The 13958-nt window shown below is 35.9% G+C and overlaps 1 protein-coding gene across 5 annotated transcripts in view; it reads right to left on the reverse strand.

Moving 5' to 3' along the window:
* Positions 1–13958, reverse strand: part of DPYD (dihydropyrimidine dehydrogenase) — an 833169-nt gene that overhangs the window by 401116 nt on the left and 418095 nt on the right. For all 5 annotated transcript variants that reach the window (XM_059138489.1, XM_059138488.1, XM_059138490.1 and 2 more), the window contains one exon: positions 917–1132. In XM_059138489.1, coding sequence (XP_058994472.1) covers positions 917–1132 — 216 coding nt within the window. The remainder of the gene's footprint in view (positions 1–916; positions 1133–13958) is intronic.

The raw sequence follows: 13958 nt of genomic DNA on the forward strand, positions 1-13958 counted from the left end.
TCCTAGTAAGAGGAGAAAGAAGGAGAGAATGTGCTTAATGGGGCATATTTGTTTTCTATTATTTTCTTTGCCTACGGATAAGGCTGATTTAAATAATGATACAGTTTTCTCAGTCACTAGATTCACACATTCTTATACATTAATTATTACTAACTACCAGTTAGTTAGTACTAAATACATTGATAGATTTAGCATTTAAAATTTTATCAATAAAGGATCTAAGAATGTTAAATTCTGCTCTGCTTTTCTAATTCAAAACCATATAAGGATGCAACCTTCTACTGTATATTTCGTACTACTTTAAAAACATGAATTTATATGTTTTGTGTACCTTAAAGAATCAATCTCAACCATAATATGTACTTTATTTTCTACTGAGTATGTCCACTTACAGTGTGAGTACAAAGTCATCGTGCCAAATTAAACTCAGGTATATGTACTTTGAAAATCTTTCTATATTTAAAAATTCAAGAAGAACCTTATTACCAGCACAAATGAGGTACACAGAGTGATTCTTTTTGACCTGACCTGGGTCCCAGGAATATGTACAAACCAAACTTATAGTCTCTCCAACCTTCAGTTCGGACAAATGTCCTCATCCACACACATCCAGAAATCACAAAATAATTAATGCCAAAATAAAAAATCATGAGTTTGTGATTATCACATTAAATAGCCATTTTTGTAATATATATATTTTTTGATGCTTCCTAGATAAAACAAAATGGGAAATTCATGGCCTTCCATGGGACAGAAAGATGGGTAAGAGAAAAAAATTAGCCTGGACTAATAGGTCTTGTCCTGTAGTTGAGTAACTATTATTTCTTGGTCAGAAAAATTGTGACATCATAATATCTCTGCTCTAATAAAAATGCATGATAGACATTTAAACATGACCTCATAAATATTTTCTTACCTTATCAAGAGAGAAAGTTTTGGTCAGGGCAAAACCCCATCCAGCTTCAAAAGCTCTTCGAATCATTGATGTACTGGTGGCTGGAGTTGCACTAGCAAGACCAAAAGGATTTATAAACTTCAGTCCAGCCATTTCCACACTGATGTCCACCAGATCAATAGGAGTGTAAAAGAGGGGCAGTTCAGGTTTGGCAGAAACCGAAGCTCCATATTGCGACTGTAAAAAACAAACAGTCAGTAACTGTTCTTGCATCAGATCTGATTTTTCCATAGACTCTTTGACAAAAATCACTTCAACACACCATTCGAAATAATATAGATTACCTCGGTGTGTTTACAATGATGAAAACTGGCCAAAAAAAAATCAGTTAGCAGTCACCCAGATTCATATAATACCACCTTTTTCTAATTTAAAAGGCAGTATGGAGAGTATTAACAGAAATAAAATCAATTAAATAAGCAAACAAAGAACTCTATTTAAAACATACGGAGATTCAAACACAAAAGGGAAAAATTTCAGAATTTATCTCCCTGGTCCCATAAACCAGCACTTTTGTACTTAATTTTTGGAAGATGTCTTTAGTGCTCAGAAATATGGGCAACAGCAAGTCAGGAGGCCCAAATTCAATTTCCAGTAGTCTCACTTCTGTTTATGAGATTTTAGGAAAGCCACCTAATATGTCCATGTCTTTTTCTCCTCAACCATTTTCAGTACAGCAGCAGGAATGCTGGGTGCCTAATTTCCAACCTCCTAGGAGTACTGGAAAAGGTAGGAGATCATAAGCCACAGGAAGACATCTAATTTGGAAAGTGGGGAATGTACTCATGTGCAGGAGGAGAGTTTCTTTTTTAGAACCCAAACCGGTACCAAAACAGTTAATGTCTTCACCTCTCAAAACTGGGAAATTACCTTTGTTAAAGGAACACTGTATAATGTTACCTTGCATTACGAAAACACGTATGCAAAGTGCATGGCACACTGAAGAGGGTAGGTACTTGCTAAATGTCTCTTCCTGACTGGGAGGGTTATTAACGATCTCATCAGGACTTTAGTTTATAAAGTGTCTCTGTCTCTTTCCTTTTCCCTCCTTCTCTTTCTCTCTGTTTATCTCTGAAAGACAAATAATACTGGCAAATATAAAAAAGGATGAATTTTCCAAGCCAAACTGAATGGATAGGGCTAGTTAATTCCAAAGTAAGAACTCCTTTCCCTTGTGAACCATCACTCAAAGGAAAAGTTGTTTGAGCATAACTTTAATTTTACAGGAGTGTGTCTTATGCAGATAAAAATTGCCATGACTTGCATACAAATTATTTCCGGACTTCCAGCATTTATAATGCAAAGTAAAGTTCACTTAATATGTAAAAAGGCATCAAACTTGTCAATTGAAAGACTAACATGTTTCTTGCACCTACAAAGAGATGCTTGATCACATCAAAGCTACAACTACAGCAGGCATCTTCTGCCAGGAATGTTCTGGGTTTCCAGGCACATTTCTGAATATCGGTCAGTCCGGTTGTGAATACAACTTCTCCTTTCCTCATGTGGAATTGTAATACTATTAAAATGATTAGCAAAGACAAAAGGTATAATGTATAATATAGGGAATACGTTAATTTGATCTCTGTGTGTGTGTGTGTGTGTGTGTGTGTGTGTGTGTGACTTTGTACAGAGGTACATGAGGGGAAATACACCTTTGATGTGATTTTTCTCAGCGTGTAATCATGGTTTAAATTAATCAGGCAAATTTAGGTTAGACTAAGGAAGACTTTCCAGACAGTACGGACTTGTCAATACTGGGAAAAAATCAAGATGTACTTTTCGTATCTGAGGAATCTTAGATATTTCAGGCAAGTTTGTGCCTCATGCTAATAGCAGATATTCACATGATTCCATATTCTTATTTAGGTGAGATGAATGACACTGCTAGTTTTCTTCTCTTTCAAAGGATTTGTACTGAAATATCTAATCTCTCAATCTTACAGATGAATTTGTTATAATCTTAGCTGTAGGGCATCAGGCAACAGTCCAAGGAGGCAGATAGAGATGTACAGTTCAACATGCATTTCTTAACTTACATAAAATAAATAAGGCACTGCCCTGAAATTCTTAAGAAGGTTGCTGCCTTAATACTAAAAAGGGAATGACGTGGACAAACTTCGCAAGATTTTCCTTAAGCGTCAAAACAAAAATATAAAACAAATAAGCCAAAGCAAATAACTAACAAAAAGTAAAGATACATATAAAACTCTTTTAAATGAGAAGTACAGCTTCTTATAAAATATGTATTTCTTTTATTGACAAAAATACTATTGATGTGTATGCATATATGATATAATCTAAAATATTTACTTGTGATAGGCAGCTGTTCTTCCTAGTGCCCAGACAAGGCTTTTGTTTTGTTTTGTCTTTGAGACTTTTTACCACAGCGTGGTGCTACAACAACCCAGTCTGTCCAACCTGGTAATTGACTCTTGCTCAGTGTATGCTTCCTTTTCTGAAGTTTAAAAGCCTGTTCCCCTCTGTACCCTTGCTCAGACAACTTCAGCATTTCAAATTTCAGCTCTCACCATGAGACTAATTCCTCCCAAATCCCATTCATAACCTTCAAACTCAGATTTCCAAGAGACTTCAAGACCTTTGGATATGGATGCTTTGCTGTTAATTCAAACTCAACTGCTTCAAATTGTATCTCATATTCTCTTCTAAAGAATATGTCATCCAGATTTTCAATTTCAGACAATACTATTTTTCCAATCATCCACTAGTGTTAGTAAATAACAGTTGTCAGAAACAGCCTAGATTATGTTAACTATACTGGTATTAAAATAAAAAAACTTAATTAAAAAAAAAAAAAGAAAGAAGGAAACAACCTAGATGTTGAACAATGAAAATTAGTTCCCCAATAATACCATTGTAAAAAGGAATGCTATACTGACATCAGACTAATACAGAAACTGAACAAGAAAAAAAAATAAACTGACATGAAAGAGTGTTTATCCTGTACTAAGTGAAAAAATAGTGGGTTAACATTATTTGTAAGTCCAAAAGTTTTCAGTAAAAAATAAGGAAGCAAATAAATATTTAATATATATGTTTATTACAATAGTATACGTTATTACGTCTATTGCTATACGTCTCTCTGTTTACTATCTGTCATAAAGAGTAAATATCAATATGTAACTAGTCTTATCTGAACTAGGTGGGACTGGGATGGCCTTTAATTTCTAGATTTTTGCTCATTTTACCTTTTATACTTTCAATAGTGAACATAAATTAATTTATATGAGACAAATAGAATCAAAGGTATACTAAAATAGTTTTATAAAAGAATCAATGAAAAACCAGTAAGTGAAGATCGAGATAAATAGACGCTCTTTAGCTTCCTTCACAGATTGTCTGCCCCAAACCAATCCTCTCAGCTATATTTAATATTACACGTAAACTTAAAAACATTTAGAACTAGAATAATCAAAGAGATAATCAACCTTAAAAGCTTTACTTTATGAAGAAAAAACCAAGGGTAAAGGAGGTTAAGTGAGTACCTGTAAGTTACTCAGCTGGTGGCAGAGCCAGAAGAAAGTGTGTACTTTTTCAATTTTCTTGGTCAGTTTTCCTCCCACCACCTTAAGCCATCTCTCAGAAATCAAATGTTTCAGTCCTTCTTCCTCAAAAATACTCTGTGCCACCCTGCCTCTGTACCTTTCCCCATCTCATCTCTCTTCACCTACGATAAAATTTCCCCATCTGAAGCACTCCCTGGCCACTATAGATAAATAATTTTATCTTGACTACTCCTAGGGCATAAAAAATAAGATTATTTCAATTCACTGATTACACTGAAAATATCTGGTTATATGCTTAATTACTAATATGCTAAAACTTACCCACATCTTCAGGAAGCCAAATTCAAATTTCTTTTCACGGCATATACTGGCTGCTGGCATAATGTGGGGCCCATGAACTCAGACACAATTCTTAACATTCATATAAAACTATTTTTGTTCACATATTTATTGAGAACTTGAGGTTACAGAGATGAACAAAACAGACAGGTCTCTGGAGCTCACAAACAGAAGAATGCAAATAAAGCTACCAACCAACCAACAACACACAGAATTAAAAGTAAGGCTAGTTCATCACACTGCTACATGTCTCCATGAATTATTTTATGTATTTCCACTGGCCTAACATATAACCCAAGTCTTTCTTCACCCATCAAATGACTCTTCATCTTTCCAAACTCAGTTCATTTACTCAAGTATATGCTTCCTGGGGCATTTCCTTAATGCATTCCATTCCCTTGTCTAACAAATCTTACTGTCATCTCTGCTACATTGCAATTTAAAATATGCCTGTACCTCGGTAGTCATCAAACTGGGCTGTGCATGTTGATTTTCTCTTCAAAAAAACATAAGCTTCTTGAGGGCAGTGATCATACCTTATTAAAATCAGTAAGTGAGGGGCGCCTGGGTGGCTCAGTGGGTTAAAGCCTCTGCCTTCGGCTCAGGTCATGATCCCAGGGTCCTGGGATCAAGCCCCGCATTGGGCTCTCTGCTCAGCAGGGAGCCTGCTTCCCCCTCCCTCTCTCTCTGCCTGCCTCTCTGCCTACTTGTGATCTCTGTCTGTCAAATAAATAAATAAAATCTTAAAAAAAAAAAAATTTAAGGGGCACTTGGGTGGCTCAGTTGTTAAGCCTCTGCTTTCGGCTCAGGTCATGATCCCGGGACCCTGGGATCAAGCCCCACATCGGGCTCCCTGCTTCGCGGGAAGCCTGCTTCTATCTTTCCCTCTCTTACTCCCCTTCTTGTGTTCCCTCTCTCACTGTCTCTCTCTCTCTGTCAAATAAATAAACAAAATCTTAAAAAAATTTTTTTTTAATTTAAAAAAGTGAAAAAAATCAGCATCTCCATTAGAATTAGAAATATATGTAATATATGTATGTATTATGTACCATATATACACATATACATGTATATAAAATACCCTTAAAGGCAACTCCACCCTCTTAGAGACAAAGGTAAATAAAATCACTTTTCCACATGTCATCTTCAGATATGTTTTAAATAACTATTATATTCTTTCCAAATCTCCCTTTCCCCCAGGCTTTTTGACACTTTAATTGTCCTTTGTTGAATATCTCATTTGCCTTTTATGTTCTGAAATTGAGAACTGTCCTAACATAGTTGAAAGGGTTAAATGCAAGCACTCGAATTTATGTGATTTCCTTCATCCTTTCCCTTTCTAAAACAGGGACTATCTTATAATCTGGACATTACCACGGTTTCTTTGGTTTTTCAAAATATACTTAATGGAAATGCCAAAGGAAAAAAGCCTATAGAATTAAAAGAGGGTAAAGTGATAAAGAATTGAAAGGAAGACAGAGAGGGGGAGGTAAAAATAGAGATTAAGGAAAAGTGAGATGTTGAGCAGATTTTTACAGTGTAAGGGTAAAAAGTGACATTCCTTCTACAGAAGTCATTGTCAGATATTAAGAGACATTGTAAACGAGAGAGATGTCTAAAGATGACTTTTTAGTAAGTTTGCTTTTTCCCTCTCGGAATTTTTTAAGGGGAGATTTGAGTGAAGATTTTAGTCATTTAAAATTCCACATAAAAAATTATCTCACGGCATGCATAAACCATGAGAGGTCCCAAATTTATATGGGTTACACTTAAATTTTCTCATTTCATTTCCACCTACAAAATCCTTCAAGGTTCTTCACTACCTGCAGAATGTAGTACCAGCTCCTTAGCATTCATTATATAACTCCAGCTGTGATCTGGGCTCTTCCCACTCCGCACACTTTCTAGTCTCCTCTTTTAGCCTTTCTTATCTCATCTACTTCCACTCCATCACAACATTTTATGCTTCCATTTATTAAACTACTTATAATTTCTCAAACAAAACAGTATCATTAATGTACCTATGCATTTTGACTTTTTTTTTTTTTCCCCCTTCTAAAATGTCCTTTCCTGCCTGGCTTTTCTGCTTTGAAAGCTGCAACCAATCTTCAAGAGTCAGTCCTGTTGTCATCTTCACTATGAAACTTGCCTGGCTATCCACAAACAAAGTTCTCTTATCATACTCTGTACTCATTTGTTTCCACATATGTATCTCCTCCTAATTTAATTTAAGCACCTAGCATAAGACACGGCAGAAAGATGCTCAAAATATTAGTTGAATACATTAGACTAGTGACCTTTACTTAGTCTCTTTTTTACATTAGTCCCCCAGTAAGATGATAATCAACTTACATGAAATTATCATCAAATGCTTTCCAGATATATATTCCATTATTCTATGATTCTAGAGTAACTTTCAATTCTTACCATTGGAAGACTGTTGAGTTTAGCAAAGGCACTAAAAAGAATTATTTAATGCAATGGTAAATAACTACACCAGGCAATTAAGTTAATAATATAAATGTATACATTCTATATCAGGCACGTAAAGTGACATAAACATTTACTGACCTCACAATTTTGCCAAGATCCTGTTGAAAATGAAACATTTTTCTGCCCCACATGATTCTTAACTTCCAGCTTAGATTGGATTTGATTGCAAGCAATAGAGACTAGCCTCAGGCAGCTGTTAAGAGCAAGGGTACAGAAGCATCTCCTGAAACTCAGGGATGCAGCTAACCCTCATGGAAAGCCATATAATCTGCCTCTCCCTCTCTGTACTCTTCTACATGCTTCTAATTTAGTCTTCGATCTCTGCCAACTGGCTTCCTCTGATTCTTTATGCAGAATGGTTGCTATTCTATAGGTCTAGCCCAGTCACTTCTAACTCTACATATTAAAAACATTAGAAGAGTTTTAAAAATTCTGATGTCTTGGTTAGATAGACTCCAACTAATTACATCAGAATTGCTTAGAGTATCGCTCAAGGAATAGTAGTTTTTGAACTCACTTCAAGGAATTGAACTGTGAATCCAAGGCTGAGAACTGTTTCTTTAGCCATGCCAAAGCTCCCTTTAATTCCCAATTCTCAAGTGAGAAATTCAGGTTTGGTCATGATTGCACTACATGTCTACTTTATTAAAATAAATGGCTACCAAGGGTCTGTTCAAGAGAATAAAGTATTATTATAAGGTGGGCAGATACTCTACAAAGTGCCCATATGGGGACTTTTATTTGCTTATAAAGTCACGATTCTGACAGCCATCATTATATTGTCCAAATATTGAGGCCTACTGTAAAAACAGGACACTTAGTTTATTCTCAGAATCAATAAGATGCTTGTCTACTTGTAAAGAATACTTATGTCAGACCCAGTGAGAAGTGTTTTGTACTTACTCTCTCCTTATAATCTCTCTTACTCTCTCCTTATAATCACTCTTCAAATTAGGCATTATTCTCTTACTGAAATTGAGGGAAGTGACATTCAAAGAAAATAACCAACTTCTTCAAGGATATGAAGCCAATAAGTAATAGAGTGAAACCTGAATTCAAAGCTTACACAGCCTACATTATATCAAATTCCTCTTATTTACATAAACAATATTCTTCTGAAGCACTAATGTTCTCCAAATTGGAAACTGATCTGAAAATTATTCACAATTGTTTGATTGAACAAATGCAACACATGTACTCACACAAGGAAAAATCTATTGTCATAAATAAAAAGTATATTCCGTTCAGATATTGATAAGATAATCAAGTATGCTGCCTTTCATTTCAGAATGGAAATAAAAACAAATACAATCTTAAAGTATAATGGACTATTATTTTATTATTACATTATTACTCTTCATCACTGGTAGTCTCCTACTATACCTGGCTGGGTCATGGAATTATACACAGAGAAATTTGCATGTATAATGGTTATGTTGTTGAGGAAAAGAAAATCACATCGTAATTATGTATCCCAATTGCATTTTTCCTTAATTTGTTTTACCAGAATTAAAATTAAAAAACAAAACAAAAAAAAGCTTTGCTAAAAGCAAGACTATTGGTAGTGTTATATTTGATTGAAGAAGAGAAAATAACTACCACTATGTTCCATCCAATTTAATCATCAAACAGCTTTCACTTACTCATTTTATTTATATTTCATTGTGATATAACTACAATGTTCCCTATCTTAAGGTACAGCTGCTCTAGAATCATCTATTCTGAGATTATTTTAAGGCAAAGAATAAATAACATTATATAGCTACTTAGGACTAGATTAATTCATAGGCTGGTTTTATGCATTAATTAACTCCAGGTCAGTTACTTTGCCCTTTGAAGAAATATCTATTGAGGAGGAAAACTTGCAAAGCAGAAATTAATTTGGATTAGCTGCTTCCATGGTGGAAAGGCCTAGATAGAGTGATTACAATTATGACATAAAATCAGATTTCATTTCTCCATTTTGAGAAATTACTATTTGTAATGAAAATTTTAGAAAAGATATGAGGCTACAGAAAAGTTTCTAAAAATAATAATCCCATTTTGTTCATTTCTTTAAAGGATTATAGTCATATTGCTCTTAATAAGATATCTGTAACCTGAGTGCAGAATTAGGCTACAAAATTAAACATTAACTCAAATCCATGTGATCTTTTTCTTCATCTAAACTTTATCTCCATCTCCAACTACCAGCTCTTAAGCAACCTAAGGTAGTATCATACAAAAATTCCTCCTCTTCAGCAAAAAAAACTATTCCTCCCCCAGTTTTCTCCACTTACTTTATGACACTACCATTCATTCATCTTAAGCCAAAAATCTGTGTATTATTCTTGATACTTCTTTTCTTTCATTCCCCATTTTTCTTCCACCCGCAAATCTAATGACTCTTATCTTCAAAATATATGAGTCCATATACTTCTATCTATACTCATTCCCATCATTATCTCATTGGGATTATTTCTTACTGTTTTTTTCCATTTTCCTTGCCTCCTGCTAGAATCTACTCTTTACTTTGCACCAGAGCCTTTTAAAAACACAAATTTGATTTTTAAAAACTTTTCATTCATTTCTCATTGCATTTTGTTAATATCCAAACTATTTTTTTTTTTAAAGATCTTATTTATTTATTTGACAGACAGAGATCACAAGTAGGCAGAGAGGCAGGCAGAGAGAGGGGAAGAGTAAGCCTGCTGAGCAGAGAGCCCAATGCCGGGCTGGATCTAGCACCCTGGGATCATGACCTGAGCTGAAGGCAGAGGCTTTAACCCCTGAGCCACCCAGGCACCCCATTAGTATTCAAACTATTATAGCCTACAAGATCATTCAGGAAGTGGTCCTGTTCCCCTATCCAAATTGACCTTATGCCATTATCAATGTTAATGCACCTATCAGTCACATATGACATCCACTAAACTCTGTCTTTCCATGGGTGTTTGCAGTTGCTATTTTCTCTTCCTGGCATGCCCCTTTTTTATTCTTCTAATTCCATTTATTTGGTTGTCATTTTATTTGGTCATTATTTTGTCATTTTATTTGGTTGTCATCCTGTTTCTAACTCCTAAAACCCTCAGAATTTCCCCAGTGATGAGAGCAATGAAGGGTTTGGTTTTTTTTTTTAATGTTAATAGATGAAAGCACCTAAGAATGGGGGCCAGTTGTCAGGAAATCCACCACATGGTTCTAGGCTTGGAACTTTCTGTCCCATCCCTTTGACCCCCTGACCTCTAGGGATTTGATAGGGTCTGGAGGTTCAATCAAAATGTAATCAATTGTGACTATGTAATAAAGCCTCTGTAAAACAAAAACAAAAACAAACAAAGGAACAACAACAAAGGACAGGGTTCAGAGCACTTCCAGGTTGGTATACAGGTGTAGATAGGGGAGAAAGGTGCACCTGGAGAGGGCATGGAAGCTCTGCACCCTTTCTCCATACTTGTCCTATGCATCTCTTCCACCCAGCTGCTCCTGAATTATATTCTTTTATAATAAACCAGTGAGCTAGTTACGTACAATGTTTCTCCAAGTTCTGTGAGCCTTTCTAGCAAAAACTGAACCCAAGGAGGCAGTCATAGGAACCTCTGATCTATAGCCAGCTGGTCAGAAGTACAGGTAACAACCTGGATTTAGAATTGGCATCCTGTGTGGAAGGGGTCATTGGAATCTTCAGTCTACAGCTTGTTGGTTAAATACAGCTTGTTGGGCTTGTGAATGGCATGTGAAGTGGCAAGGGAAGGCAGAAGGTAGGACAATCTACCAAATGGTGGTTACCTGTGGGATCCTATTTCAAGGTACATAGTGTTGGAATTGAGTTAAATTGTAGAATACCCAACTGGTGTCCCAAGTATTGCTTTGTGGCATGGGGAACTCATGTTACATATATTGCAATTGGATCCAGGAACCCAAAATAGTGTGTTTTCAAGTGGCTTCTCCTCAGAAACAGAATGCAGACTATATGTGGGTTGGGCAGTAGTGTGGCTAGAGGGACACAAGTTTCCATTTGTGCCCAAGGAGGCTTCTTTAATAAAATAAGATCTGAGCAGATGTGAGAAGGATGTGAGCAGAGTCATGCATATAGCAACTTTGGTATACACTCTGACTTTAAAATGAATGGTTTAATTTATCAACTGAGCTACTGCAATAACATTGGTTTCTTTTACCTTCTACTAATTATATTATCATTCATTAAGAAAATATCACATAGACTATTACACAGAGGCCCCATGTCATAAAACCCAAAGGGTTTGGTTAAAGGATAAACTAGTGAATTAACTTTAAGAAGTGGTTTGTAAGTTAGCGAAGCCCCCCACCCCACCAATCATGAATAACATGTTGACAAATTTTCAAAAGTGTCAATCAATAAGGTAACAATTGCCATATTCACAGGCCTGGGGCCAAAGGTGGTGACACTGCTGACAAGATGTCAATGACTACTGTAAGAAAAGCCTGGTGACCAGCACAGGGTGGTGCTGACAGCAAATCCATGTAGCACAAAGAAGTCGGCATGATCAAGGTGAGAGTGATGAAGGTAAATAAAAGAAGCTGACATTTAAGAAAGGTGACAACAGCAATGTTAAATATTAAGACTTGGAATAAAAAGCTCAAAATTGTAAGTCAACAACCTACCAGGCAATACTGCTTTTGTGTTAACCTATTAACCCTTGTATTTCTGGGAGGGAAAGTCGCTAAAATAGGCTAAGGTAAGGATGGGACACTGGGAAAAACTAATACAGTCACTCAGATGTTATTTTTGAACCTGAAGCAGGTCAGTTAGGCCACTTTGAAACTCTTTTGTCTCACCGTTAAAACACCTATTGTAAAGGATGGCAGTGAGGATCACAGGAGAAAAATTATAATGCGCGGGTATGCTCATTTTTATCCACTCTTTCCACGATAACTGTACCCCACCACCTGTTTGAGCCACGTGAATTTGTATGGTCTGCTTCATGTGCCCCATAATTTAAAACATTTCTTCAGTACATTCAATTTTTCAGTCATAGTATCAAGTGCCTGTCATATGGTAGGCATTTTATTGGTCAACCACCTATTATCAGGTAGGCATTGTTCTAGGCACAGAAACACTAGAAAACAAAACTGACAAAGAATTACTTTGAAGATTACATTCCCATGGGATGTGTCTGGCATATAGTGACCATGTAATGCCTGCGAAGGGATCCGAAAATGAAGTAAGATCATTCTGAGGGCTAGCTGTATGGACTAGAAAAGTTTAGTGTCATTGTTCTCATCCTGACTCTGGCACAGAGTTCTCTGATGATTGGGAGGGACTTACCTATGTGTTCTGCCTTCCCTATGCTCAACTGAAGCTCAACCACAGGACATGGTGAGGAAGGGGCAGGATGACTACTGACAACAGTAGGGCTAAGAATGGAAAAACCTGGGTTCTAGCCCTAGCAGGCCATACCATCAACACTTTAACAAAGGCATTACATTTCTCCTGTTCTTTTCTATGGATGCTATTGCTGTCTTTATCTCTTTGGGGGTCTTTAACATATTTATTTTAAATCCCTTTCAGAGAATTCTATTATGGTTCTCTTCTCCTGAGTGAATTTTTCTGTGAGTTGAATTGACTCTTTTAAAATCTGTTCCTCAGCTTTCATTCTTTTCTTCTTCTTTTTTTTTTTAAATCATTTTATCAACCCTTTATCGATAAGTATGGACACTAAGGCCCTGGGAGCTTAAACAATTTATTATTATTACTATATTTATTATAGCTTAAACAATTTTCTATTTTCACTATTTTTTAATTTATTTTTTATTATGTTACGTTAGTCACCATATAGTACATCATTAGTTTCTGACGTAGTGTTGCGTGATTCATTATTCGAACATAAGGAATAGCATGGAGGACATTAGAGGAAGGAAGGGAAAACCGAAGGGGAGGAAATCGGAAGGGGAGAAGAACCATGAGAGACTATGGACTCTGGGAAACAGTCTGAGGGTTCAGAGGGGAGGAGGTGGGGAGATGGCTTAGCCCAGTGATAGGCACGTGTTGGGATATTCCTCAGCTTGCTGACCCATATTTAAGTGGTTGAGTCAAATATTTCCAAGGCCATAGCCCTCTCAACAAAATTTAGCATATGTTTTCTAATTTGTAAACCGGGGGAAAAATATTTACTCTGGCAGGCATAATTTTGAGTACATTGTGAATGTTAAACCTCTAAAAAAGATAATCAGCATATCATAGGTATTTGATAAATTAAATTCTTTATTTTTAACATACATAATTAGGGTTTCAGAAGCATAAAAAACTAATTTTGTCTTTTTTATGGATAAAGATAGTGAGGCTCAAGATAATGCATTTGAGATTTTAAACATTTTTAGTCCTTGAGCTGAAAATTCCACCTCTGTGACTACACTGTGCCATAAGTGAGATAACCAAAAGGCAATGTGACATTCCCAAAGGTCCAAAGGCAGAATTAATGAATAATTAAGTCAGGCTTTGAACCTAGATCTCCTGACCTTTAGGCTTTCATTATACCACCTGTATCTAGATATTTTCAATTGAGTCCTTTATAACTTATATAAGACTCAACTTTACTAAATCATTGAATGTAGAAGAACAAAGTTCTGATGAAAATTTTTGTATTTAAATCTCCACCAGCAAGCTAAAGATTTTCAGTGCTTTG

This window comes from Mustela lutreola, chromosome 10, assembly GCF_030435805.1.
Source record: "Mustela lutreola isolate mMusLut2 chromosome 10, mMusLut2.pri, whole genome shotgun sequence".
Lineage (NCBI taxonomy): Eukaryota > Metazoa > Chordata > Mammalia > Carnivora > Mustelidae > Mustela > Mustela lutreola.